The following is a 25,576-nucleotide window of genomic DNA, read 5'->3' as shown; positions in this document are numbered from 1 at the left end:
TCCGAAGGTCCAGGATGGAGCCTTCAGGCTGGAAAAGAACGATGAGTCTCAGCTTGCAGCTCAAGCGTCCCAGAATGGTTAGGTATCCAGCCCCAAGCCACACAACTAAGACTGGCGGGCCCCGTCTCCTCTCCTGCCTCTCAACACGGTACCATGTCAACACAGGCCACACGGCCACAGCTCTGGGGTCCGCCTAGCCCAAGGTGCTGGGAACGGTAACACAGTCAGAGACACCCTGAGAAGCGTGGGCCGGGCAGGGACGTGATTTCATCCGTGTGTGCATTTGACTTGTTCAAAGGCTTTTCACATAGTTTGCATTTTCTCTCCCTGACATGTATGCTCGATGGGTAGGGCAGCTGACAAGATGCTGTTATTCCTGGTCCACAGATGAGGATGCTGAACATCTTTAGGCCCAGGAGCTACCACCAGCAGACAGTGAAGCACAGGGCACTCTTTCTTCTCAGGGCTCGCAAAGAACACGGCTGTTCCTCCCCAGTCTGTCTTGGGGGGCTGTCTGCACCTGCCCAACTCCTCTGACCCCCTGGCCCCCACTTCCCACCATGCAGTCAGCCTGGCCTAACAGCCCAATCAGCCATGATTAAGGGCACAGTAAACCTTGAGAATTGGTCCTTAAGATGCCCATAGGCTGGTGGACGGTTTCCTGGACCACACGGCAAGAGACAGGTGCTGACGCTGCACCCCTGTCCACTTCGACTCCCTGCCCCGGCCTCCGGGCTGGCTCTCTCCCCTCCGCCATTCGTCTGCAGGTCCCGCCCAGTGCCTGGTTAACCTTCCCCAAATGCCAGTGTGATCACTTCACCCTCCTGTCCCAAAATGCTCCTTAGCTCCCCGAGTACACTAAGCACTCATCTGCCTGCTATTTAAGAGCCTCCACGATCAGACCAACTGTAACCTTACAAACTTCTAAAATCCTAATGATAACAGTATCTGTAATAATACTAATAATAATAGCTGCCATTTACTGGGTACTTGTGAACTTATGAGCCAGGCACTGGGCTAAGTGCCCTGCGTATGAGGCAGACCCGTTAGCTGTCTACCGGTATCCACACTTCCTAGCTAACAGAACCGAGGCCTTATTCAGGGGCCCCGGGCCTGGCCCAGACAACGGCTCATGACTGGTCTAATCACAATTCTCGAAGCACACACATTCCAGGAACAGCAGCAGCAGCAACAGCTGGGAACTCGTCAGAAATGCAGATTCTCAGGTCCCACCCCAGACCTATTGAATCAGAAACCCCGGGAGTGGGGCCCGGCCGCCTGTGGCTGTACGAATCCTCTGGGGTTCTGCTGCTCAGTCAACTTCTAAAGCCAATGGTCTAAGGCAATCCTGACAATCCCGTTTCATACCTTGGGGGTGGCTTTGAGACTGACAAGGTTCTGCTCATGAGCCCAACATGAAAAGGTGGGGGAGGGCTATTCAGGGAAAGCTTTTATTTTCTTACTAAAAAGGAAGAGAGGCCTCTCCTGACAGCCCTTATCTTATAAAACTGCAACCTCCACCGTGCCCCAACCTGCACTTTCTATCTTCTCACCCAATTTTAGTTTTCCATCATCCCATTTAGGGCCTCTTGACATATCATAGATCCATTTATTTGTTTATTGTCTGTCTCTTCCCACAAAGATGCACCCAAGAGGGAAGAGACTCTGTCCGTCTTGTTCACAGCCATATCCCAATGCCTACAACAGTGTCTGGCAAACTGTGAACACCTGATGTGTTTACTGAATGAACGAGTACAGCTGTCTCTGCTATTCCTTCTCTTTCCTGCTTTGAATGATGAATTGATGCCTGAAGCTATCGCAGCCACCCTGAGACACGAAGCGAGAGAATCTCAGAAAAACTGGCTTTGACATCATTGAGCCACCAAACCAAAACCAGCAACACCCAGCTCTGGGCCTCTCGTTAGGTAAGAAAAATAAACCCGTTTGTTTTAGCCACAGTGGTCAGGGTTCTACTCTCAGCAGCCCCACACATTCCTAACTCACGTATATTTAATCATTGAATCTTTGCAACCACCACCTAATTCATAGGGGAGGAAACTGAGTCTCAGAGCAGTTACTTGACGAGATCAAGTTAAACTGTTTTTGTCTGAAATGCCCTTCTTGCTGCCTAAATGCAATTACCCTTTGAGGCCCCCTAGTGTGAACTTCTGGGTTATAGTCCCTGATTGCCCCAGCCCACCAACAGCAGCCTGTGACAAGCTGGCGGGGTCTGTATCATCTGTCTAGGAGTTACAGGTTGTCTTCTTTTTCTAAGCAGACTGTGAACTCGCTGTGGATGGCATCATATGACATGTCATACGTCACATGCTCCCTTTCCTCACACCCCGGCGGGCAACAATTTCATGCTGAATTGGATGCCATAAGCTTCCTGAGCAACCTTGAGCCACACATTTAACCTCTCTGGTTCTTTGGTCCTTTCACCTGAAATTCCGAGTACCAGCCTGGCAAGTTCCAGATTTGTAAGACGGAAAGAACTTTGCTTAGCATCACGGAGCACAGAGATGGCTAAGAGAGTAGCATCTAAGCTTGCTGGGGCTCCGAGGACAAGATAGCACCAATCTGTCCATCAGCACGTCTAGACAAAGAGCCTAGCAGGGTACTGGGCGCCAGCACCAAACAGTCACTGTCTCATCGGGCATTCCAGCCTAGACACTCCCACCAGATGGCCCCGCTGGGCCCGGAAGTGGAAGGGCTCGGAAGAAAGAATCAGTCGGCTCCATGGAGAAAATCACCCTCCAATCTAATGATGCAGATATGGCACAGAAGGAACAGCCTGAGAGGAAGATTCCAAGAGGACGCAATTTACACTTTCCCAGCAAAGGCCCTTCCTGCCCCGGGGAAGGGGGAGCCAGGCTTTTTTTTTCTTAACAACATTCAAAGGGGCTTCCACGAAAGATGAGTGCTGATGGGGAAGCGCGGAGTTGAAGCCGCAAGAGAGGTGAGAATGGAGCAGTGGCTGCAAGAGGCAGAGGTGACGGGATCAGGTTGGCTGGTCCTTGGTGGGGCTGGGCCAAGGGAGCTGCCACTGGGCCTCTGCCTGTCTTCGGAAGGGGAGTGCTGCCCCCCGCCGGCCTGCCTGCAGAACACAGCCTGAGGGGCAGCGGCTGATGGGCCAGGAGCATCCTCAGACCCTGCCTGCCACAGGGCCTTTTCTCAACCACAGCTTCACATCCGGGTCTCGGCTTTCTTTTTGTTGGCTTTGACTCACTTTCATAAGTAGTAAGAGCCAAAAAAATTTTTTTCCTTAGCTGGCACAGAAAAAAAGGGCTTTACTTTTAAACTTCCTTTTCAATTTTAGACGGTACGGAAGTCAGAACAGAATTTCTGAGCTGAAATCCTCAGAAATCGCGCAGTTCCCAGCAGGTTTCATTCTCGTTGGCTGTTTTACCTTTTGGTGGGCAGGGCAGCAGCTTTCCAAACCCACGCCCCCTCTCCCACTGTCCCCGTCGCTGACCGGGAAGCCGCGCTCACCTCAGACAGCCCTGCTCGGCGGCTCTGCCACCCTGGCCCGTTTGCTGAGCTCCTCACCGGGCGGCTCCTCGGCAGCTTCCAGCTTGCGTTTGGGGGATGCTGGGCCACTGGGTGGTGGTCTTGGGCCTGTAGGGAGGCAGGTGAAGTGTCACACCAACTGTGTGGACAGCCACGAGGGCCTGAAACTGTGCAGAGGTGGCCCTTTAGGGGGTAGGAAGCCAGCTCACCAAGGCTCCTCCAACCTGCCCCTTGGCAGTGCCCTCACCTAGAAATGTCCAAGGAGAGCACGACCAGGCCTGTGGGCAGCGGGCCTGCTTTTGGGCCCCAAATCCCTTGGGTTCCAGGCCAGAGTCTGGCTGGGCCTGTCTGCTGTCCTTGCTCTGAAGGAGGTCACTCCCCTGCGAGCCTGAATGAGCCTCCTGAAACAGGAATGAGTGGTGCCCTCACCTGTGGAGCCAGCCTGGCTGGGCAAACTAGAGAAAGCCCTGGAGTGCTTGCCAGTCTTGGCAGTGCTTTACTGACCTCAGCCGGAGCCAAAAGGAGTGGGTAAAGAAGGCGGCAAATCTGTCTCCTCTCTCTTCCCTGCCACCACCGGGGCCCGGCTGTCGTCTCCTGCCCGGACAACTGCAGTCGCCTCCTTCCTAGCCTCCCTGTGCTCACGCTCGCCCACACTGTCCCTCCACACAGCAGGCAGAGCACTTTTAAAACACAAGCAGCTTGTGCCCCGCCCTGCTGCCCGTGGTCAGCGCCTTCTCAGCGCACCAAGGACAGGAGCCTAACCCTCCACGCCGATGCTGAGCCTGCACGGTGCTACTCCCACGACGTCTCGTCCTCATCCCGTCTGGCTCCTCACTCGGGACATGCAGCCCACTGGCTTCCCTCTGTCCCTTGAATGAGCTAAGCTCGCTCCCGTCGCTGTGTCTCTTCTTGCTAGCCCCCTTCCCTGGAATGTTCTTCCCCAGTTCCTGGAAAGGCTGGCTCCTGCTCACCATGTGGGTCCCTGCTCAGAGAGGCGTTCCCCGGCCACTCCGATGTAAAGTAACCCCAAGTTGTCCCCCTTCCCCAGCCCCTTTCTTACGAGGTCACTCAATTTTATTTCCCCCAAGCACTTGTTATCGGAAATGACCTTGCATGGTGCCTTTACTATCTGTCTCCTCCAGGCGGGACCTAAGCTCCATGGGAGCAGGGACTGGTCCTGGCCTTTGTCCTCAGCCCTCAGTGACTGGAGTGGTGTTAGTCCTGCAGTGCCTTTGGGATGGCGCAGGCCAGGGAGGCCAGCTGCTACTCACCCGCACTGCTCACGCTCCCAGCCTGGCTCGAGCTGGGCTCTGCCACCGGGTTGCTGAGGTCTTCCACACAGGAAGGGACAGACGCCAGTAGACCTGGGGGACAGGGGAGGGACTGATCAGACTCTCACGGGACTGCAGAGGGCTGCCGGGCAGGTGAAAACAAGGCAGGGGGTGCTGGGCCACAACACGGAGGCTCCATCTCTTCCCAACGGCCACGACGACTCAGCGAGGCCTGACACAGCCCAGCCCCCACTGTTCTGTGCCCGGGGAAGTCAAGTCAACCTAACAGCCTGGAAGACAGAACTCAATCTCCCTTTGCAAATATCCAGAAATCCCCATCTCCACTCTCCGAGCCCACAGCTGCCGTCCTTCCCTTCAGGGAGCTAGGGGACGGTGCTGGGGGCAGTGGCTGCTCACAGAGTCCCCGGTAGCGGGAGAGCTGCTGGTAAATCTGCTTCATCCGCTCGATGTTGAGCCGGCTGGTCTCGGCGTGGTTGACGATGGGCCGTGGGTAGTCCACACCGATGATGCACTTGGCTGCCTTCTGAACGGCCTCAGGGGCATTCCAGGGCTCGTAGATGTAGCGAGAGGGGAACGCTTTCAATTTGGGCAGGTATCGCCTGGGACACACACACCGGACAGCCCATGAGCAAACTGGGGCCCTCACGCCAGGAGGCGGCCACAGCGGTCAGGAGCCGGGGAGCCTGCCGGGCAGCCTCACCTGATATAGTCCCCACTGGGGTCGGTGCGGCGGCCGAAGCCCACGGGGCAGTAGCAGTGAAAGAACTGCTGGAAGAAGGCGCTGCAGGACAGCCACATCCAGCTGCCCGCGTTCACGCTGAAGTCCGCGTCCAGGAGCAGCTCGTCAAACACCTGCACGGGCAGCGGGACCGTCAGCCTCCCCAGGGACCCACCTGCCACGGTTCTCCCCAGTCACCGCAGTGCCCCGCGGAGGGGAGCAGAGCCCTCCTGCCCAGGGCGAGCGCAGGAGGACTGGGAAGGGTCTCCTGGACCCCGGGGTCCCACCGCACTCCCCCACCCAGAGGGGGCGGCCCCTAGCACAGGCCAGCTCCCCGTGGACTGCACTCACCCGGACCCCGCTCTCCCAGCTGACCCAGAGGTCCCCGCGGGTGAGGAAGCAGGCCACGGCGTGCCGCGCCAGGTGGTGGATCCAGCCCTCCTGCCTCAGCTGGGTCATGATGGCGTCAATCCAAGGGAAGCCTGTCTTGGCCTCGGCCCACTTGGCCAGGGCCTCGGGGTTGCGGTCCCAGGGGATCTGGATGCAGATGGGGTTCCCCTCCATGCGGTCAAACCTGGGGTTGTTGGTGGCTGCCGTGTAGAAGAACTCTCGCCAGAGGAGTTGCCCAAACAGGGAGAGGGGCGGCGTGCTGTTCCGCTTCACCTGGGGGGTCGTGGATACACACACTCAGCTCTCAGCATCATGTCGCTCGAGTCTCCCACAGGGGATCTGGAGCCGCCACGGACTCGGTGGCTCTGACCTCCTTAGACACATGGAGGGACTGTCCCCAGAAGAAGTGGCACCATGTGCCCGCAGACTGAAACCCCAGGCCCTGGCTGTGCCGCCCGCTGCTCTGAGCAGAGACGAGGGCTGCAGAGTCAGCCAAGGAAAGGGACCTCGCTGCAGGACTCCGCCCTGGGACCAAACTCCCCAAGACCAGGTCATGGTCCTTGTCCTCTAGGGTCCCTGTCTGGCTCCACTTTCTAGAACCTCAGAGAGTTCCCATCGGCATGCATAAAAATGCTCAGCTAGGATGTTGGTTAAATAAGTTATACGCAACAGCCTGGATCTGGGGCCGTGAGGGAATTACAAGATCAGACCTCCAAGTGAATAATGATTTTCCTAGAATCACAAGCTTGCCCCCCACACTGGCAAAGCCACTGCATGCCACAAAATCTCGACACTGGCCAGAACGGGAAACAGCGTGGAACAACACAGACACGAGGGGGCCCTGATGAATGTGAAGAGCTGGCTGGGCTGCCCGTCTCCGTCCGGGGGTGGGGGCATTCACACGGGCTTCTTTGTCTGTGTGGTATGGCCGCAGCCCCCAGGTCACTTCCTCACCCCTGACGGCAGCAGCCACTCCTGGACTCCCGTTAAATGCTCTGGACACACCCGAGAGGGCCGCGGTGCTGGTCAGCTCAGGACGGGCTCCAGCCTTGCCGCCCGCTTCCCACCCTGAGGGTGCGCCCCTCCATGCTGCCAGCAGACCTGCCCCCTCGAGGGTCGCCTCCTGCGGTCAGCTTTTCGGCCTGTCCTGCTCTCCTGGAGAGCCTGGATTTTAGTCTGCTCAGCGGTCAGGTCGGCTCGGCTCTGCCACCTGCCCTGGACTATCGCCCAGCGCAGCGCCTCCAGGACCCAGAGCCTGGGCGAGGCAGGCCCTCCCTCCTCAGGCCCGGCCCCCTCACCTTCCTGTACAGGTCCCACAGGCGGTAGTAGAAGAGGCGGCAGGAGAGGCAGCCGAAGCGCAGGTAGGGGCTGAGGCCCGTGGGGCTGGCCAGCAGCGAGGCAGCGTTCATGCGGGGCCTCTCGTAGTTGGCAACCCAGGCCTGTGCAGAGAGAGGGCGAAGAAGGCAAGGCCTGGACGTCAGAGAAGAGAAGACGAGGCGCCGGGCGGTTCAGGAATGTGCCTAAGGCCACCGAGCTGACAGCCAAGGAGCCAGGACCTCCTCATGCTGGCGGAGTGTTCGATGGGGCCAGCACAGAGCAAACGACGAGGCCCAAGTTCTTGTCCTGACTATTTAATTTGTCGTATGGTCAAGAACAAGTCATTTAGTCCCTCAGCTACTTAACTATGAAATGAGAACAAAATTTCCACCTCCTGGGGATTAAATAAAATGGTAGATATGAAAAAATTTCAAAGGCAGTAAACAGTCTGGGATTGTACAGAAGAAAGGAAGAAAGGCTTCTGCTTCACAGAAACACATGCTTCTGCGGGTCCCCGCTCTCGTCACCGGGACCTCTCACCCTGGCTCAACAGCGGCCATGAAAGGAGGGACTCCCACCCGCCTCCTGGGGGCCCACAGGGTCACACATTTCCGGGCCACCTGCCCTACAGCATTATCGGCCTTGTTTGGATCACCTGCTGCCGCTGGTGCAGGGCTGTACCCTCACAGCTCACTGTCACCCGTCTTCTCTCGGCTCGCCTCAACAACCTTCGGAGGCAGCATTTCCATTGCCTCCTTTTGAAAAGGAGGAAAACGTGGCTCCTGGGGTCACAGGGTTGGTAAGAGACAGGGCTGGGGGCACTCAGCTTCTGACACCAGGTTCCCGCCTCTCTCCACTACATCTAAGAACTACCCTCTCTCTCAACTCCTCACACTGTCTCCTTCTCTCCACACCCCTTCAGACCCCTCTGCACCCACCGAGATGGAGGCCACCACGTGGGAACCGCCTCAACTTCTAGCCCCCAAATCTACACACTCACCTGCGTCTCCCTACCTCCCACCCCGACCTGCCGAGACCAAGGCCTGCGCCTGGCTCTGGAGCCCTCCCCCCTCCTCTTGCACATTTGCTCTCCTCGCTACAGGTTCCGCTCCCAGAACACTGGGAAAATGAGCTCGTTTCTTTGCAAACAAAACGAAATTAAAGGACTTCTCCAGCCCTGCGGACCTCCGCCCATGGTGCGCTCTCCGCTCTCCTCCCTCCACAGTGGGCCTCTCTTACCTGCCACGCCCACCTCCCCTTCCAGCCCACCCAGTCTGGCTCCCACCTTCACCACGCCCGGCTGGCTCCCGGCAGGCTCTGCGATTTCCACCCATGAACCCTCAGCGTTCTCTGTCCCTGCGTCTTCGGACCTCCACGCAGCGCTGCACCTGCTGGCCGTCCGTCTCACACCCTCCATCCCTCGGGCCTCTGCACTCCACACGCTCCCGGTTGCGTCCAACCTGGCTGGCTGCTCTCCGTGTTTCCCCAGCTCCACGGGCCCTCCCAAGCCCTTGTCTCTTGCCACCCCAGGGCTCATCCTAGGTCCTGTACTCACTGTGATCCTGGGTGAGCTCATCAGTCCCACGGCTCCCAGTACCACCTCTGTGCCAACAATCACCACGTCCGTAGCTCTAGTCTACACTGCCCACCTAGACTCGCGGATCGCTCCATCCACAGCCTGCTGGCCGTCTCTGAGTGGTTGTCATTCACGCACCTCAAGGGTGCCCTGCTCTCTACCTGAAACCACTCGTCCACTGGTGCTCCCTGTCTCAGAAAACGCAGTCATCCACCGGGCTGCCCAGGCCAGAGCCTGCTCGTCACCTTGGATGGCCCTCGCCATGTCCTGTCAGCTCTACTGTGCAAGGTTCAGGCTAAGATGGTATCTAGACTGGACAACTACAACAGCCTCTCTGCTCCTGTTCTTGTCCCCTCACCCATCCTCCCCACTGGGAGCAGAGTGACGGTTTAAAAATGCCCATCCCTCAGGGTCACGCATGCACTGAGGATGGAGTCCCCATCTTCAACATGGCCTACAAGCACCCGCAGCCTGGGCGGGCCCCTCTTTCTAGCTTCAGCTCTTGCCACCCTTCGTGAAGCGCCGCGCTCAGCAGCCTTCGCGCACGCAGCTCGCCTGGACTGGGTGGCTGCCTTCCTTTCCGCTGAGCTCCCCTTGGCGAGTTCTGACTCTTCCTTCAAGTCTCCGCCTCCAGGCTGCCTCCCCAGCAGGCAATCCCTCGGCTATCAGGTGAAATATCTCTACCACACACGTGGTCTATTTGCCTGCTCATGTCCTGGCCCACATCTCTTTGAAAATCTTTTTCAGTGAAACCCAGACACAGAAACCACACAGACGCGTGGCTTAATGAATTATTCTAAGGCAAACACCGCGCAACCAGCACCAAAGTTCACGCCTTAGAACTCTGCCAGCCGCCCCAGAGGCCCAGACAGGAGCCCCTCCCAGTCACGGCCCCCTCCCGCCCCTGAAGTGACTACTCACCCAACTTTTATAATAATCACTTCCTTGCATTTAGAAATGTTTACATTTTTCTATTTTGGCAAAGCCCACTTGGAAGGGAGGGTTATCTTTTCAGTTATTCCTCGCCTTTTTAAGTGGGTTTTTTTCACCCGAATGTGCACCCCTAGGCACTACATGTTAGCCTTGGCCATTTCAGAAACTTTGACGTGTTATTTGAGTTTCTTTTGCTCTGCGCGTTTGCTGTCATTTCTTTCTTTTCCTTTCAGGTTTTCTGTGGAAGAGCACAGGCCATCTGACCTGTGCTGATTCCCACAGCCTGGATGGTGCTGTTTGCACACGCATGGTCCAGTTCAACACGCCCCTGTCCTGTGTGTGACCCACAAGTTGGCAGCTGGCACCAGAGACTCGACTGGACTCAGGTGGATCTCCTTGGTAAGACTACAGGGGGACGTAATGCCTGACGGTCTCTCTTCATGGGGACGGCAGCTACTGATGCATAAGGTGTCACCATTGGGGGTTGCAAACAGTGTCCTCTCATTCCCTTTTCATTTCACAATCAGGATGCTGTCACAGAGCGACGCTCGCCCTCAGCTACTGTTGGGTCGCCCAGTACTAAAGATCATACAGTTTGCCTCCTCTTTTTGGTAACAGCACCGGCTTTTCTCGCGGCGACCCGGACTTCCATAGTCTCAGTCCAAGAGGGTAAAAGGGGAGCTCAGCCACTTTCTGACTCCGGAAGTGGGCTCATCTTGCAAATCTGGTCAGGGAAAGCACCTCCCTCCTCAAACACAGGACTGGGTCAGGGACAGTCACGTGACCCCAGGCAGGCCAATGAAAACATTCCTTGGGACTTTTCCTGAAGTTTTTGGCAAAGAAGCACGCAACTTCCCCTGGTGTTGCTAAGCAGACTGAAAATAAGCTGCTGTGACCACTTTTGCCACTGCTCAAGGAAACCTTGCCTGAGAATGAAATAGTACAGAGGGAAGCAGAGCTGAGAGATGGGGAATAATTCCTGGTAGCATTATCTGGACACCTGGATGCAGCTGTGCCTGAAGGCTACCCCTTGGACTCTTGGTTTTGTGAGTTAAAAAAAAAAAAAACCCTTTTCAAAAGCCAGCTTGCAAATAAGAACTGATTAATATAATCCTCTTCTCTTTGCTCCCATAACCCTCTGAACCTCTCCTTTCTTAACCCTCAGCACACTGTAATTCCTTATTTCATATCCATCGCCTCCAAAAGACTGCAGTTTGGGGACAGCTCTGTGTCTACCTTGTTGGGCAATCTCTCTAGGAGCTCGACCATCCTGATACAAGCAGATGCTCATTTTAGAACTGGAGCACTGACAACCTTCTGACATCCAGTTAAACTCCTGTCCGTCTGGCAGCATCTCTCTCCCAGATGTGCAGGACACAGGACTCCCTCTGGCCACCACTGAGTCTGAAGGGTCCTGACGTAAGGCCCCATGACAGAAGGGCCCCCAGGCTGTGTTGAAAACGAGCCGCTGACCTGCTGAGTGAAGGGGCATTCCACTACGAAGTGCTTCTCAGGTGATAATAATCCAGGGGGCTGTAGGTCAGCTCTTTACCTCGTCAAGGCTTATTCTACTCCTGTCCTCCCATTTGTCCTCTCCACCACCTGCCTCCGTGGCCCAGTCTCGTCTCCAAAGTGATCCCAAGAATCTCTGGGTGAAGCTCCTGAGGTGGACAGACAGCTGGTTCCCCCACAGCCCTCGGACATCTGTTCTCATCCTTGTAAGTCATGGGGCTTGCTTCGGCCCTGCCTGATGGTAACACCCAGATGTGGGCATCGAGGCTGCTGGGCGACCTCCAGGGCTGGACAGCATTCCTCCCAAGTCGGCTGCCTTAGGCGCCCCCTGCCACTGTTATCACCAGGTTGCTGGGCCCAATGGCTAGCCCTCCGCGCAGGAACAGAAAAAGCTGTTATAAATGTCGGGTTGCTATGTTGTACACCTGGAGCTAACATAAGATTCTAAGTCAGCCATAAGTAAATTAAAAAAAGAAAGTTGCGATTTTCGGAACCCAGTCCACGAACCAGCAGAAGGGGCAGGGTCCTAGGAGCTGACTGTTCTCGGCCATGAGAACATTCTTGCTCCCCTGGTCCCAGCGTGCATGGCTGGGCCTGTGGCGGTGCTGATGGGCGCCTCAGCCTCGTACCTCCCCCTCGCCAATTCCCACTTCACTGGCAGGTGGGTCATCTGTTCTTGTGTCCCAACAAATGGAAATCAGTGGCCTGGCGGAGACCCAGCAAAAGATGGGGGGACACAAACCCCAAATGATTCACCTTCCGGGCTTTACTGACCAGAAACCCTTTCAATAAGGAGAATCTGCCCACAGGGGAAAGAAAAGCACTCCGGCGTAAGTTTCAGAATCACGTCAACCAGATGTCGCTCACTGCTTACTAATGCTGTGACCTCAGGCAAGTTGCTTAATCCCGCTAACCCTTAATTTCCTAATCTGTAAAATGGAGAGCTTAATGCCTACCTTGGAGGGCTGCTGGAAAGATTAAAGGAAATAATGCCAGCAGGTCCTTAACCCACAAATGCTCAGCCCTGTGACCAGCATGTGGTGAGCACCCACGAAACGGTAGCTGCCTTTATGATTGCTGTTATCGCCACCAGGAAGATTTGTCATCTTTCACCCTGTTGAAGCCAAGAGGCACTAAGGGACACGACACCCCCCGCTGCACGGGGGCCAGCGTCCGAAGTTCTGTGTCTCAGAAATGAGGCCGTACCTTCCGTTCCAAGTGCTTGTCCAGGCGGGCCAGAGCTTCCGTCTCTCCTCCTTGCCAAACGGCTGGGCCAAGGCCTTCCGTGGGGAACCCTACAAGAGGAGGAGCACGCCACAGGGGGGTCAGGCCATGCTGGTGACAGCTCAGCCAGTCCCAACACGCCGGCCTGTTCTCGAGTTCTGCGGGAACTGAACCGCACGTTCTCGGAGCTCCCAGGGCTGAGACCCTCCTCAACATTTCCACATTTTCTAGAGCCTCCTGGTTCTCTTTCCACTTTTTTTCTCTCCTTTCCCCTGTCTTCCCCTTCCCAGCTACTCCTCACTTCAGGCCAGTGAGGACATCCCTGCACTGCTTGCCCTTTCAGGTTAGCCAGCAACAACGGTGGTTTTCAGGGGAGAAAGGCTAAGTTTGGTCAGATAAAAAATGGGGGTTGGGGGCTGGCCCCGTGGCTGATTGGTTAAGTTCGCATGCTCTGCTTTGGGGGCCCAGGGTTTCCCCAGTTCGGATCCTGGGCACGGACATGGCACCTCTCATCAAGTCACGCTGAGGCGGTGTCCCAAAAGCCACAATTAGAAGGACCCACAACTAAAAATATACAACTATGTGCTAGGGGAATTTGGGGAGAAGAATAAGAAGAAAAAAGAAAGACTGGCAACAGATGTTAGCTCAGGGCCAATCTAAAATAAAGGGGGGTTGGCGGGAGGAAGGGAAGGAACCCATGAGGCTGACCCCCCCTTTCAACAGAAGCAATACTCGTTATCCTGTACGGAGGACCCCAGTGAAGCCAGCCCCAGGCTGTGCCTCTATCGTCTGAGAGGGCAAAGTACAAAAAGAGGCATGAACTGGAAACAGAAGATGACGGACATGGGTGTGAACAGAAAAAAGACCCAAAGGACATACTCCGAAGGCGACAGTGCTTATCTTGGGGGCGGGGGAGGGTGGTAATAGTGATTGTTATTTCCATTTTTGTCTCTCTGTATTTTCTAAACTGTCCGAAATGACTTGCATTACTTTGACAAAGAAGGAAAAACACGCAGAGTTATTTCACAGAAAGGAGGGGCCATGAGAGGCTCGGGGCAGGAAGTACGCACCCAGCTCCTCCAAGGAGGGCACGCCGTAGGTTTCGTCGTGGTTCTCCTGGATATCGGCCCTGCAGCTCTCCATCTGCTGGCTGGTCACCGAGCCCACGGGCTTCCTGGGCAGCTCCATGCGGCTGATGATGGCCTGGAAGCGCTTGTAGGTAAGGGGTGGCTTCTGCCCGTTCAGCTCAATGATCCTGGGAACCCAGAGCACACCTGACGTCACCCCCGAGACCCTTCATTCCAGGTCCCCGTCCACCCAGAGAAGAGCCTGGACATCGAAGGCTTGGGGGGTGGCCTTCCTCATCCGTCCGCTCACGGATCCCACCTCGAGGTGGAAAGGAGGGGGCACCGGAGGCTCCATCACCATTTTACCCGGAGGGAAAATGAAGCCCAGAGAGCCGGAGCGGGTGCCTCAGGCAATGGAGCGAGGCAGGGCCAAAGCTGGGACTCAGCTCCAGGCTCCTGGGCCTCGTGGAGCCGCCTCAGACAGAGACGGAGCATCTCTTTCGAATCGCAGAAAACCCCTCCTGGCGTTCTTGGTGCTCGACCCGTCTGTCCAAGCTCAGGACTTCGTGGACCTTCCCCTCGAGGCCAGCCTAAGCCTTGAGGAGGTCCTGTGATAGGAGCCACCAACATGTTCCTTTGCTGGAAAACCCTTCCCTTCTTGGCCCTTATTTATGGGAAGAGAGAGGGAGAACAGACTATCCTCCTTAAATCAGAGACTGGGGCCGGGTTAAGAGCAACGTCTAATACTCACAGGATGTTTTGCAGTTTATAAAGTATTTTTTCATGAGCAAGGGAAACATAGCTGCACTCAGGTAAGAAGAAAAGGTAGAGGAGAGCAAGGAGGGGAAACGAGGCTGTTTATATAATGACGAACTGGGATGGTCGGAGCCAGACTGGCAGGGCTCTTCGGCCAGGAAGCGGCTTACGCAAGACCGGGCTGGCTGCGTGCGTTCATTTCTCACTCCGGCTCTCACTCTGCCGCATCAGTGGAGGCAGGAGGTTGGCTGTGGCCCCTGCAGGACCTCCCCCTCCTCCGGCACGTGGCAGGGGGAGGGGCTCCACACCCAGCGTCTGCTCCTGAGCGCCTGGCTGGGCTCACGTGCGGAGCTGTGTGACCTGGCCTCCTGGCAGCCACCACTGGGCTGGGGAGAGGGGGCAGGGCGCAGCGGTGGCTGCTGGCCTGGCAGCAGCAGGAGGGGGACAGTTCTGCCAGGGAGGGGAGGAGGGGGCTCCTCCTCGATGCTCTGAAAGCACAGGGGCCTGTCCCCAGAGCGAGAGGCTAGTCTGCACACTCAGCTCCCCACAGGGGTCTCCAGAGGCTTTTGAGCAATAGCTGCATGCATGGCCTGGAAACCCAGATGGCCAGGGGAGCCTGGGGACTCAGATAAGGTACAGAAACTCGGCCTGAGAACAGAGATCTGCTGGGAGGGGTAACAGACAGGGCCCGCCGAGGTCGGAGGGCAGCCTTGAGCAGGACGGAAGTGGGGGTCCGAGGAATGCATGCGACCGGGCATCTCAGGAACAGATCCTTGGAGATCTTGAGTGGGGCTCCACTGCGTCCACCCCTCAGGCCCAGCAAGCCCCTCTGCCCCCAAATAGGGGACAGCTCTTTGAGACTCGGACCCATTCTCCTCCAGCTTCTAGAAAGTGCCACAGTTCATGTGCCAGGCGGCCCTATTTCTGAACCTCCCTGAGTTCCGCTCAGCAGGGCCCAAGTCACCATCTTCCACAATTGGCAACTTGGCCCCTGGGGCCCATCTCACCTGTCCAGGTCATAGAGAGTGTGCGAGTTCTCTGTCACCACCTCCACACCAGCCTCCTTGGCCATCTTCATGATGGCTGTGTCCCGTTCTTTCCCAAAGGGTTCGGAGTCATATTCGAAGGTCAAGCGGGTCACCCCCCATTCCTGCGGGGAGAGAATCTGTTACGCTGAGCACTGTCTGGGGCTGAGGGGAAGCTGGGCACTCAGTTCTGGGAGGGACAGAGCGGGTCCAGAGACCTGTCAGAATGGGCTGCAGAGCAAACAGGGATCTGATCGGAGGCTCACAAGTCTGAGGAGGGCAGGCCTCTGAGGGGAGGCCAACAGCATGGTAACAGCGCAGCCCGAGGCCAGTGGTCTCGGTGGAGTCAGGAGAGAGGTGGGCAGCCCTGGGCACCTGCTGTGTCCCTGAGGCAGGAGGATGCAGCAGGCTATAAATACAACACTCCCAGCGGTGCCCCCAGGCCCTGGAAGCTGCACTGACTGGCGGGTGGAGACAGCGGGGGGCACAGGAGCGCCACCTCCCGCCTGCTCCGCCGGCTTTCCCAGAGCTCCTCACGCACTGCAAACTTCTGGCCTAGTTTTCCTGGCAGGCTTGTGCTGTGTGAAGTGTCCTAATGGTTTCCACGGCAACACCCCTGAGGCCAGCAACACACAGAGCTAAGAGGCTCCAGCTCTGAGAGCGTCAGGGAAGGAGGAGCAATTCTTAGTCCAGAGGACAGAGAAATGAGACCAGAGGGACCACATCTTAAAAAAGAAGGGAATTCTCTTCCAAGCCTTTTGTCATTTCTAGTAGAAACTTCTAGATTTCCTAGCCGGCCCAGAAAAAGCTTGTACAGATAACCCGCAGAAAGCCCTAGAGCATGCAACTAGCAAGAAGAAAACTACATTCCAACCGAAGTCTCTGGTCATGGTCCCTTAGACTCTGCACCCTCAGGACAAATGTCCTGGGCTTGCACAGGCTGCTCTGGTCCTGACTGGACCCCACCTGGGGTATGGGTCCTGAGCAGGGCTCGTCACCGCTCATCCGAGGATCACAGCGCGAAACACTGACCAAGCCCTTTCTATGAGCGAGAAGTAGGCTTAGTGGTTCGGAGAGACCACACCGTTAAACACTCCTAACTCTGTGAATAATGATAAGCGTGCTATTAGATGACACCATCTCCAAGAAGCCTTCCTTGACCGCTCCTTCAAAATGATTCTCCTGTGCCTCGCCCTTTTTCTGGCACAGCATTTATCACATGGCAGTGAAGTTGCCAGGACTCGCCTGCTTCCCACATTAGTGTGAACTCTCAGAGCAGAAACTATGCTGTATTTCCTCCATTTACCCTAGTAGCCAGCATGGGGCCTGGTGCCCTGCAGAATCTCAATAAACACGCCCTGGTGACTATCCGCATCTCAGGGGGTTGGCCTCCGAGGTGCTGGGAGAGGGGAATGAGGCAGAAGGAGAAGAGAGCGACGGCGTTTAATGGTGCGGTGCTGAGGAACACAACTCTGGAGGCAGAGAGCCTGCGCTCGGATCTTAGGCCACCACTAAGCTTCGCGACCCCGGGAAAGTCGAGGTCCCCCATCTGCAGAACAGCGACAGCAGCTCTCCCTTTGTGAGTCACGCAGTGCTCCAACACAGGCAGCCTCCACAAGCCCGGCTGTGCTCAGCATGTGCGAGCCATACGCGTGCGCACGTCCATGGGCAGGGGACGTGAAGGAGGAAGGGTTTACTGAGCCACTGGCCTTGACGTGAGAGCTCTCCTGCTGTCTGTGCCCCCAGGAAGCGCAGGGCAGGCAGTCGGGGTGGAGACGGGCAGGAGAGCCACCGTGCGCCGCTGAGGAGGAGGACACAGTGTCCCTGAGCCTCTGTCCACGAGGACCTGTGCCTCTGTGTGGGCCTTGACGAGTGCTTTATAAAGGGGCTGGGGGGAAAGTGGGCTGGCTACCCGATACAGCAGAGAGGTCGATGTGGCACCCAAAGGAAGATTTTATCAGTCATCGACCCCTGGGGAAGCAGGGAAGTTCCCACAGAAAGGCTGACTTCTCCCCAATAAGTAGAGCAAAGCAAGACAGAAACGCCCCCTGCTAAACAGGAAACCTCGCCCTCAAACTCCTGGCACGGGAGAACCCTCATAAACTTGGCTGGCTTGAGCCAAGAAAACATCTAAGGAAGCCAGTGGCAGCCGGGGTGGAATAAGTTGCCACATCCCACGTCTGGACGGAGCTGGGAACTTTCCAACATGACACCGGTTTCAGAGAATGTTTCCCTTAACACAGTTGCCATTTGGTCAGCAACCTGACTGGCGGCCGTTGCCCCCACTTCTCTGGCAGCAGGAGTCAGCCCACCTGACCGTCCCCATGTCCTCAGGCAGAATACCACCTCAGGCAGTCTGCGCTCAGACTCCGCATGCTTACCTTGAAGAGCCTCGGAAACACGTCAGCCGGCTGGCCCCGGACCACAAACAGGCGGGAGTTCAGCTTCCGTAAGCTGGTGTCCAGATCTTCCAGAGACTGAAGCAGGAACCTGCAAAGCCCACGCAGGCCTGGTGAGGGGTAACGTCATCAAGAGTCGCTCTCTTTCCTAACAAAGCAGGGAGAAGCTGGCACACTCATTATGCAAAACAAGTCGCATCATTAGTCCCAGACTGGAGGGGCCTGGGTTCTAGTCCAGGCGTGACACGGTATGGGATCAGCGATGCCTCTGCTGAAATCCTGGCCTTGCCACATGACTTCAGGCAGCTACTTAACCGCTTTAGCTTTTTTTTTCTAACCTATAATGTGGAGCTGATGTTAGTACCTATCTCACGGAATTGCCAAGAAAAGGGAATCAAACATGGCATGAAACACTCAGGACAGGGCCTGGCAGAGAACACCTGGGGTAAATGCGAGCCGCGCCTCCTCCTCTTGTCCCTCTGTGATCAGACGCCATGTCACTTACTCGCTCTCAGCCTCAGGCCCTGCGTGTAAATATCCGCCCAACACAAGGTTGTTGCGAGAATCAAAAAGCAGGTCAGACGAGGAAGCCACCGGAACACCAAGTGCAACAGTGTGGTAGGGAAGCCTGGGGCCTATCAGCAGAGGAGTAAGACTGCCACCTCCTGGGAGACCCTCCCTGCGCTGGTCCCCTCCGCACTCACGCTCTGCACTGCATGTGTGTCCACGGCCACAGCGTGGCCTGGGTCCCCAGTTCCCGGGGTTTCCTTTGGCAGGTGGCTCATACTCCAGGCCTCGGGCCACCAGGTTCTCATCCCAAGAGAAAGAAGGCCTTAGAAGGTTCTTTCCTAGAGGATATCCTCACATGCTTTTGGGGGTGGGGGGACTCCAGACACCCAAGAGGCCTCACCTGAGAGCTGGATCAGCATGGGAAAGGGAAAGGAAACCAGCACGTGCTGAGTGTGTTTCGTGTGTTGTTTTGGTTTTTATATGAGCACAAAAATTGACTAACTGCTCAGTTAGGCATAATGGCCTTTCCGAGAAATTCCATCCATACGTTTTACGACATGTGTTTTACTTTTAAATTAAGTGAAATTAACATTTTAAACAGATAACTACTCATGTGGTTCAAAATTCAAGTTACAAAAGTGTCCACGGTAAGAAGTCTCCTTCCTGTGGGTCCCCAGGAATGAACTCCCCTCCCCAGAGGCACCAATGTTATCTGCTTCTTAAGTGCGTCTTCTTTTGAATTCTCTCAACACAGTGGAAGGAAATATTACCCTCATTTGATAGATGAGGAAAATGAGACACAGAAAGGATAATTAATATGTCTAAGATCATAGCCAGGAAGCGACAAAGCTGGGATAGGAATCGAGGTCGGTCAGACTCTGAAACCATGTTCTTTGCTCTGTGCCCCATTTCTAAAGCCGTTTAGTGGCACGTCACACACTGCTCTGGGGCTGAGATTCTGCAGGACCTCATGTGTCTGGAATCCCTCTCTGACAAACACAGCCCTCACTACTGGCAATCCAGTGACATTCTGATCTCCTTCCTCAGGAACTAAGCCCAGATAGGCCAGCCTCCTTCAGATCCGTTCTGCTACCCACGCTTTGGCGTCTCCCACCCGTCTCTGTCCACAACGGGAATCGCCAGATTTTATCTGGAGCACAGTGAACCCCTGTGCCTCCTCTGCAGCCCATCACTTCCCTGACCACTGGAGGCTCACAGCTGTTCCCAGGCTGCCAACTGGAACCAGCCCCCGCCGCTGCTCTGACGTGCACAACAGGCCACTCCCACGCGGCGGCCGCAGCCACATTCCAGCCTGGAGCCCAAGCAGTGTGAGAGCTCAGAGCACACAGGACCCCTCCAAGAGGCTGTGGCGACAGGCTCTGCTCTGACAGGCTGAGCGCCGCTTTGCTCAAGCCAAAGGCTCTGCCTCTGTGCATTTCTGTTTTTGAAAAACCAACACCTCGTTAAAGGAAAGCTGAGACGTGAGTGACGCACTTGCGCTGGCCTCCTCCCAGGCCTCACCACTCCTCTCCAGAGGAAAAGAAGAGACGCCCATGCCGCCTGAATAAATAGCCTCATGCCACCTGAAACCTGGACCCTGCCAGCTAGAGAGTGCCTAGAGATAACTGGCGACCTAAATCCACAAGCCCAGGACAGAGGGCCCGCTCTGCGGCTCGCAGGAATGTCTGTGCCACGCATTTGGGGGGCCTCCTTTTTCACAGGCCTCCAGGCTGCGCAGGACTTCAATTTGAAGCTATACATACCCCCATATATACACGCACACGAAAGCTAGGTTCCAGCTGCCTTCCACAGAACCTGACTTCTAGACCTCACGTACTAACAGGAGAGATTTCTTGCAGCATTCCTGGAGGACAGCTAACTCCATGAGAGCCCTTTATTTCTCTGACAACAGATGTCTACAGTTGAGGAAGCGAGTGGAAGGCCCAACTTGGACCTCAGCAACCAAATAAGGACAAGAATAGCAACAACTATCATTTAATGAATACTTGCAAGGAACCAGGCCCTGTTCTACTCGTTTTACATACATTACTTCATTTAATTCTCAAACAGCCCTAGGAAGTAAATACTGTTATTATTCCCATTTTACAGATGAGAAAACTGAGGCACAGAGGGATTAAGTGATTTGCCCAACATCATACACCTAATAAGTGGCCAGAATTCAACCCCAGGCAGCGTGGCTCAGTGACTGCTGCTTTTTTTTTTTTTTTTTTTTTTTGGTGAGGAAGATTGGCCCGGAGCTAACACCTCTTGCCAATCTTTTTTTTTTTCCCTCCCTAAAGCCCCAGTACATAGTTGTATATCTTAGTTGCAAGTCATCTAGTTCTTCTATGTGGGACGCTGCCACAGCACGGCTTGATGGGCGGTGTAAGGGTCTGCGCCCAGGATCTGAAGTGGTGAACCCCAGGCCGCTGAAGTGGAGTGCACGAACTTAACACTCAGCCACAGGGCTGGCCCCCTCAGCGACTGCATCCTTAACCACCAGGCCCCCCTGCCTCTCCATCAGGACTCCCTGAGGCTATACTGCTGGGGACTCGGCCATCAGGGAGACCACAGCCCAAACCAAAGGCCAACACCTCTGCCACCAGATCCTTGCTCCTCTGAGGCTCAACAGCTGAGTCACCCAGAAGCTCGCTGGAATGCAGAGTCCCAGGCTCCAGCCCAGGTGACAGCTTTGCATAACACCAGAGGAACGGGCATAGAGCTGCTCCTGGGCAAACGCTCACCTGGGCAGGTGTGTGCACTCTGTCACAGACAGCACCCTGGGCCTGCTGCTCCCTCACAGGCCTCCTCTCCACGTGGCCAGCTTCTCTTTACTCCAATGAGGGGGACTCTAAAAGCACCAGAGGCGGCAGCGTTTGGGGCCCGCGGTCCCCCTGGGCAGCTCCGAGCTGTGCTCACATGGCCGAAATCCAGAGCACACGGTCCTGGGGGAGCACTTAAAGCTCCCCCCTTGGATGAGACGACATGAGCAACTGAATTACATTACGTAAGTGCTCTGGAGCCAGAGGCAGACAGCACTGGAGAAAACCAAATTGGGGTTTCCAAAAATACAGAAAGGACTCTGTAGTTCGGGGACTCCACGGGGCTAGCCCTTTAGAATAAGAGCCTCTGCTTAAGAAGACAAGCAGATTTTCAGGGAGCTCTTCTCTAGAGACGGCAGGCCCTGTCTTCAGGAATATTTTGTTCATTTGTTGTTAACAGGGGGAGGGAAGAGGATAGTGAACTCTTTCTTTGGGTCCAGACTGCCCTTGACCAAGTTTCTCTGCTTCGAGCCAAGGTCATCTAACTATAATGATGATATCATAGGCCAGCCCAGACTGGCTACGTAGGACATTAATAGAACTTAATTTCTCCTAAGTAATTAAGAGAGTTAAAGGCCCATGAAAAAGGGTAACCCAAACCCACAACCCATACGAGGATTGTCCTCGAAGCATCACTCAGATAAAAATATATTTGTTCTTTCCTGATTTCAAAGAGAAAGATGAAAATGAAGGTTTCGTCCCTTTGGGGCAAATGGAAACACTTCCTTTGCAGCCTAATAGTAAAGCGATTCGCGAGGGGACCAGCGTGAACAGCTCAGAGAAATTCTCGATTGTTCTCAATCCCCTTCTTGCTGACCAAGTTCTAGAGAAGAACCACCCACATCCAGAGTCCAAAAGTGTTTAGCTCCCTGCATTGGGAAGAGACACACTTCTCTCCAGGCATCCTGGGGGTTCCCGGTTCACCTCATTCATTAATTCTGAGCCATTCAGGCTGATATTTTATTTCTACCAACTCCCTCTGTCCTGGAAGCTCCTGAATGCAGGTGCAGCATGCAGCCAGGGAGAAAATGATGTAAAAAAAAGGTGAGGGGAATTGTCGCCAATCCCCACCTACGTTGCGCAGAGAAAGAAAGGTAACAACAAACCACAAGGGTCTATTTCGAGTACCCATTCTTAAATCTAGAAGTCGCTCATATCCCCTCTTTTAAAATTTTTTTGCTTCTCACTGAAGTACCTCTTTCTGGATGCACCAAATTTGAGAAGGTGGGGCTGGGGAAAATGACGAAGGGCGGAGCCGACAAGCGCTTGACAAAAAAATCCTGAGGTTCCTACAGCTACACCCAGCCCACTGACTTCCCACCACCGCCCAGGCAAGGAGAATGCCAGCCCCTCTCCTGTGCTAATAAATATCCATCTTTCTTAGTTGCCTTTCTCTGTCCTCTTTTACTCTTAGAAAGTGCCATTCATGGTTATTTTAATCTGATTCATCTGCCAAAAAATGCTGTGCGGGAGTCAGTGTAGGAAGCGCAGGAGGCTAACAGAGATGACAGATTTTGATTCCTCCCACCTCCTGCAGATGGCCCGGGCCCACCCTTCCTGGGGAGGCTTCTCAGTGGCAGAAGCTAGGACATTATGCAGCAGCACAGTTGTCCCAGATCACCTCCAGATCCAGAAACAGCCACCGGAAGATTACACATAGTACAGTTACACAGCGGTGCGGCTGGCTCCATCACTGCCCCCAGCCGAGCGCGTACAACAGTCTGCCGCTCTGCCCTCGGTCCAATCAAAGCAGCAAGGAGGATGGTGGGGGTGGTAGGAGCGTGTCTATTTCCAGGCCCCGAGCGGTTATTGTATTCGATCTGTTTTGTGTTATTTCGCTTCTTTCTTCTGAATGCCAAAACTCATTAGACTTCCCGCCAATGCACAGCAACACATTTTCCAAGCTGTCGCGCTCAGGTCTGCGGTTGTCTGCTCCTGCGCTCCTCAGGCTTTGCTGGACCCGAGAGCTTTTCAAAACCCTCATGCCCAGGCCTTAACCCAGAACCATTAAATCAGAACTGGGGGAGGTGGGGACCCAGACATCTTTTAAAGATCCTTAAGTGACTCCTAGGCAGCAAGAGTGAGAACCGCTGCTCTAGCCCTTCCCCCTATTTTATTTATTTCCTGGCCCTTGTGCTAAATTATGGTTGTTTACTTGTCTTCCTCCACTAAAATGCAGGCTCTGGGAGTTCTGGACCCTGCCAAGCGGCCCCTCCAGCAACATCTGGCAGATATTAAGCACTCATTAAATAAGTGCTCAATTAAAATCTGCATTCCTACCAGCCTCTGACCTCAGGATTTGACTCAGGCATCTAAGCCGCCACATTCCTTTTCTCCTTCCCTCGCTCGAAAGCACAGTCACAAAAGCGTGACCCATAAAAATCCATAAACACCTCTCCCTAGCAAATCGGAGTTTAATCAGCAATAGAGTTTTTGTTGTTGATTTTTAATCTCTGCTACCACAAAGGAGTGGGCAGTCCCATGAGATGTTCCCCAAAACCCACTAAGAGAAGAAACTCCTTGGTGACAATCTAATAAGCCGATAGTCTGATCTATTTACTCTTCTCTGATTGGCCCGCTGACATAAAGAGAGGGGCAAAGTCTGAGGCTCGGTTTAATGTTTCTGCTAGGGATGGTCATTTAAGGATGTTTGTCAAACCCAACCTCCTATCTATAGAAACTAGAGCAGAGACAGAGCACTCAAGCCACCCGCTGTGTGGGCAGGCTCTCCACAGGGCTATCTTTAGTTGTTCCCTCTACATAAATGGGGCAGGAGGGGGCATTTCACAGACCCACTGCTGGAGCACTCGCTCTCCCAGCAGGGCACACACCTCGGAGAGGCAAGATCGGTGTGCGGACAGCCGCTGTATCCTGGGAATAACCCAGACCCACGCAGCAAGGCCCCAGCAAACAACCCGGAGAACAATGCAAACAAACCGAAAGACGACTGTGGGGTGTTTTAACGAGAGATGGGTACACGACGTCTCAGAACGCCTTGGTTTTAAACACTGAGTACAGAGAAAATACATCAACTCCGTATCTGTGAATCCTTTCCCACGATCCTGTCGACCCCACCTCCCAGGAGTCATCAACGAGGGGACCTTGATATCACAGCTTTCCTGCTCCCAGACCTTTGCACATCAGTTGACAAAAGTCTAATCTATGATGGCTCAACTGTCCTTTAAAGTCACTCTCATGAGCAGGGGAGGAAGGAAGTGACACTTTGGTTCCTTTTTTTTTTCCTAGCAAGCTCACTGCTGCTGAGGGAATTCTCCAAAATGGGTCAGTCCTGCTCTGGAGCTCAGGACACAAGGTGCCTGGAGCCGAACACGGCCTTGGGGTCTTTATCTGGAATACACGGAAGATGGCACTTGCCTTCTTAGCAAAGCTAAGCCACAGTCTCTGGACACCTCCAGAGGCAGGACAGTCCCGGTGGAGGGGAAGTCGGGATGGGTGAAGAGATGGATTCAAACAAACCAGAGGCTTAGACATGACCTTCAGGAGCCAGCAATGGGCTGTTTCCTCGAAGACTGCAAGCATCCGCTGTGCCATGGATTCAGAAACCCGTCCCTGCCCTCACCCCGCCAAATCGCCTTTCCTCCGCGCCCTGAGCGCACCCCTAACCCTGGACCAGGAGTCCCTGGTCTGCCACCCACTGGCCGCAGGCCCTGGGACAGCTCAACGCGGTGTCTCCAGGGCTCAAGAGTCATCTGTACAGTGGGGATCATGATCTTTGTCCCCGGAATGTTGTGAGGCCCAGAGGGGACAGAACGGGGCGGAAGCGCGTGGTCAGAAGCCGGGCCCCGGGTCCCCAGGCCATTGGCACGATGACTAACTGCTTCCGCGTCCGGCTTCTCCCCTCTGGGGACCCTGCTGGGTCTCCCTGCTCGGCCACCCCAGGCCCGGGTCTTCCGGCCGTAGGGACGGGGGGCAGAGCGCCCCCTCTGGGTCCGGGGAACCGGGCTGTCCGCCGGGCGCCCCGAGGCCCGCCTGCCTCCCCGGGCCCGCGCCCCCGCCCCGGAGCGCTCACCTCCACCGGTTGATCCCGACCGAGGAGGAGGCCGCGAACCAGGGGTCGAGGATGTAAACGCAGCGCACGCAGCGCGCCCCGCGCACGGCCGCTAGCAGCGCCGGGTTGTCGTGCAGCCGCAGCCCCTTCCGGAACCAGTGCACCGAAGAGGCGCCCTCCGCGCCCGCCGCCGCCGCCGCCGCCGCCGCCGCAGGGGCCGCCGCTGCCGCCGTCACCGCCGCCGCCGCCGCCATCACCGCCCGGACTGCTGGGCCGCCGCGGCTCCGCCCCCGTCTGCGCCGCGGGCCCCGCCCCCAGCCCGCCCAGTGACCTATGACGCCGCCGCTCCTCCCGCTGGCCCCGCCCCCAGGCCCCCGGAGCGCTTCTGCCATTGGCTGGGCGCCTCCCGCCTGGCGATTGGCCTAGGGGCGCCGAGTCCGACCCCGCCCCCTCACGTTCCCACCATGTGTCGGGCGACCAGGAGGAGCCCGCGGGCGGGGCGGGTGACGCAGGCTG

The 25,576-nt window shown here is 55.7% G+C and overlaps 1 protein-coding gene across 1 annotated transcript in view; it reads right to left on the bottom strand.

Annotated features, from left to right (window-relative positions):
• CRY2 (cryptochrome circadian regulator 2) overlaps window positions 1-25,329 on the bottom strand; it is a 31,465-nt gene extending 6,136 nt beyond the window's left edge. Inside the window, exons 1-11 of the mRNA XM_023653937.2 lie at window positions 25,082-25,329; window positions 17,702-17,810; window positions 15,303-15,445; window positions 13,543-13,727; window positions 12,455-12,543; window positions 7,209-7,349; window positions 5,872-6,183; window positions 5,503-5,654; window positions 5,199-5,401; window positions 4,782-4,874; window positions 3,493-3,618 (exon numbers count right to left, since the gene is read on the bottom strand). Coding sequence (XP_023509705.2) covers window positions 3,494-3,618; window positions 4,782-4,874; window positions 5,199-5,401; window positions 5,503-5,654; window positions 5,872-6,183; window positions 7,209-7,349; window positions 12,455-12,543; window positions 13,543-13,727; window positions 15,303-15,445; window positions 17,702-17,810; window positions 25,082-25,314 — 1,785 coding nt within the window. The 5' untranslated portion in view covers window positions 25,315-25,329 and the 3' untranslated portion in view covers window position 3,493. The remainder of the gene's footprint in view (window positions 1-3,492; window positions 3,619-4,781; window positions 4,875-5,198; window positions 5,402-5,502; window positions 5,655-5,871; window positions 6,184-7,208; window positions 7,350-12,454; window positions 12,544-13,542; window positions 13,728-15,302; window positions 15,446-17,701; window positions 17,811-25,081) is intronic.
• Window positions 25,330-25,576: the final 247 nt, after the last annotated feature.

This window comes from Equus caballus, chromosome 12 (genome assembly GCF_041296265.1).
Source record: "Equus caballus isolate H_3958 breed thoroughbred chromosome 12, TB-T2T, whole genome shotgun sequence".
Taxonomy (NCBI): Eukaryota; Metazoa; Chordata; class Mammalia; order Perissodactyla; family Equidae; genus Equus; species Equus caballus.
The sequence above is the reverse complement of the archived record's forward strand: the minus strand, read 5'-3'. Positions and strand labels throughout refer to the sequence as shown.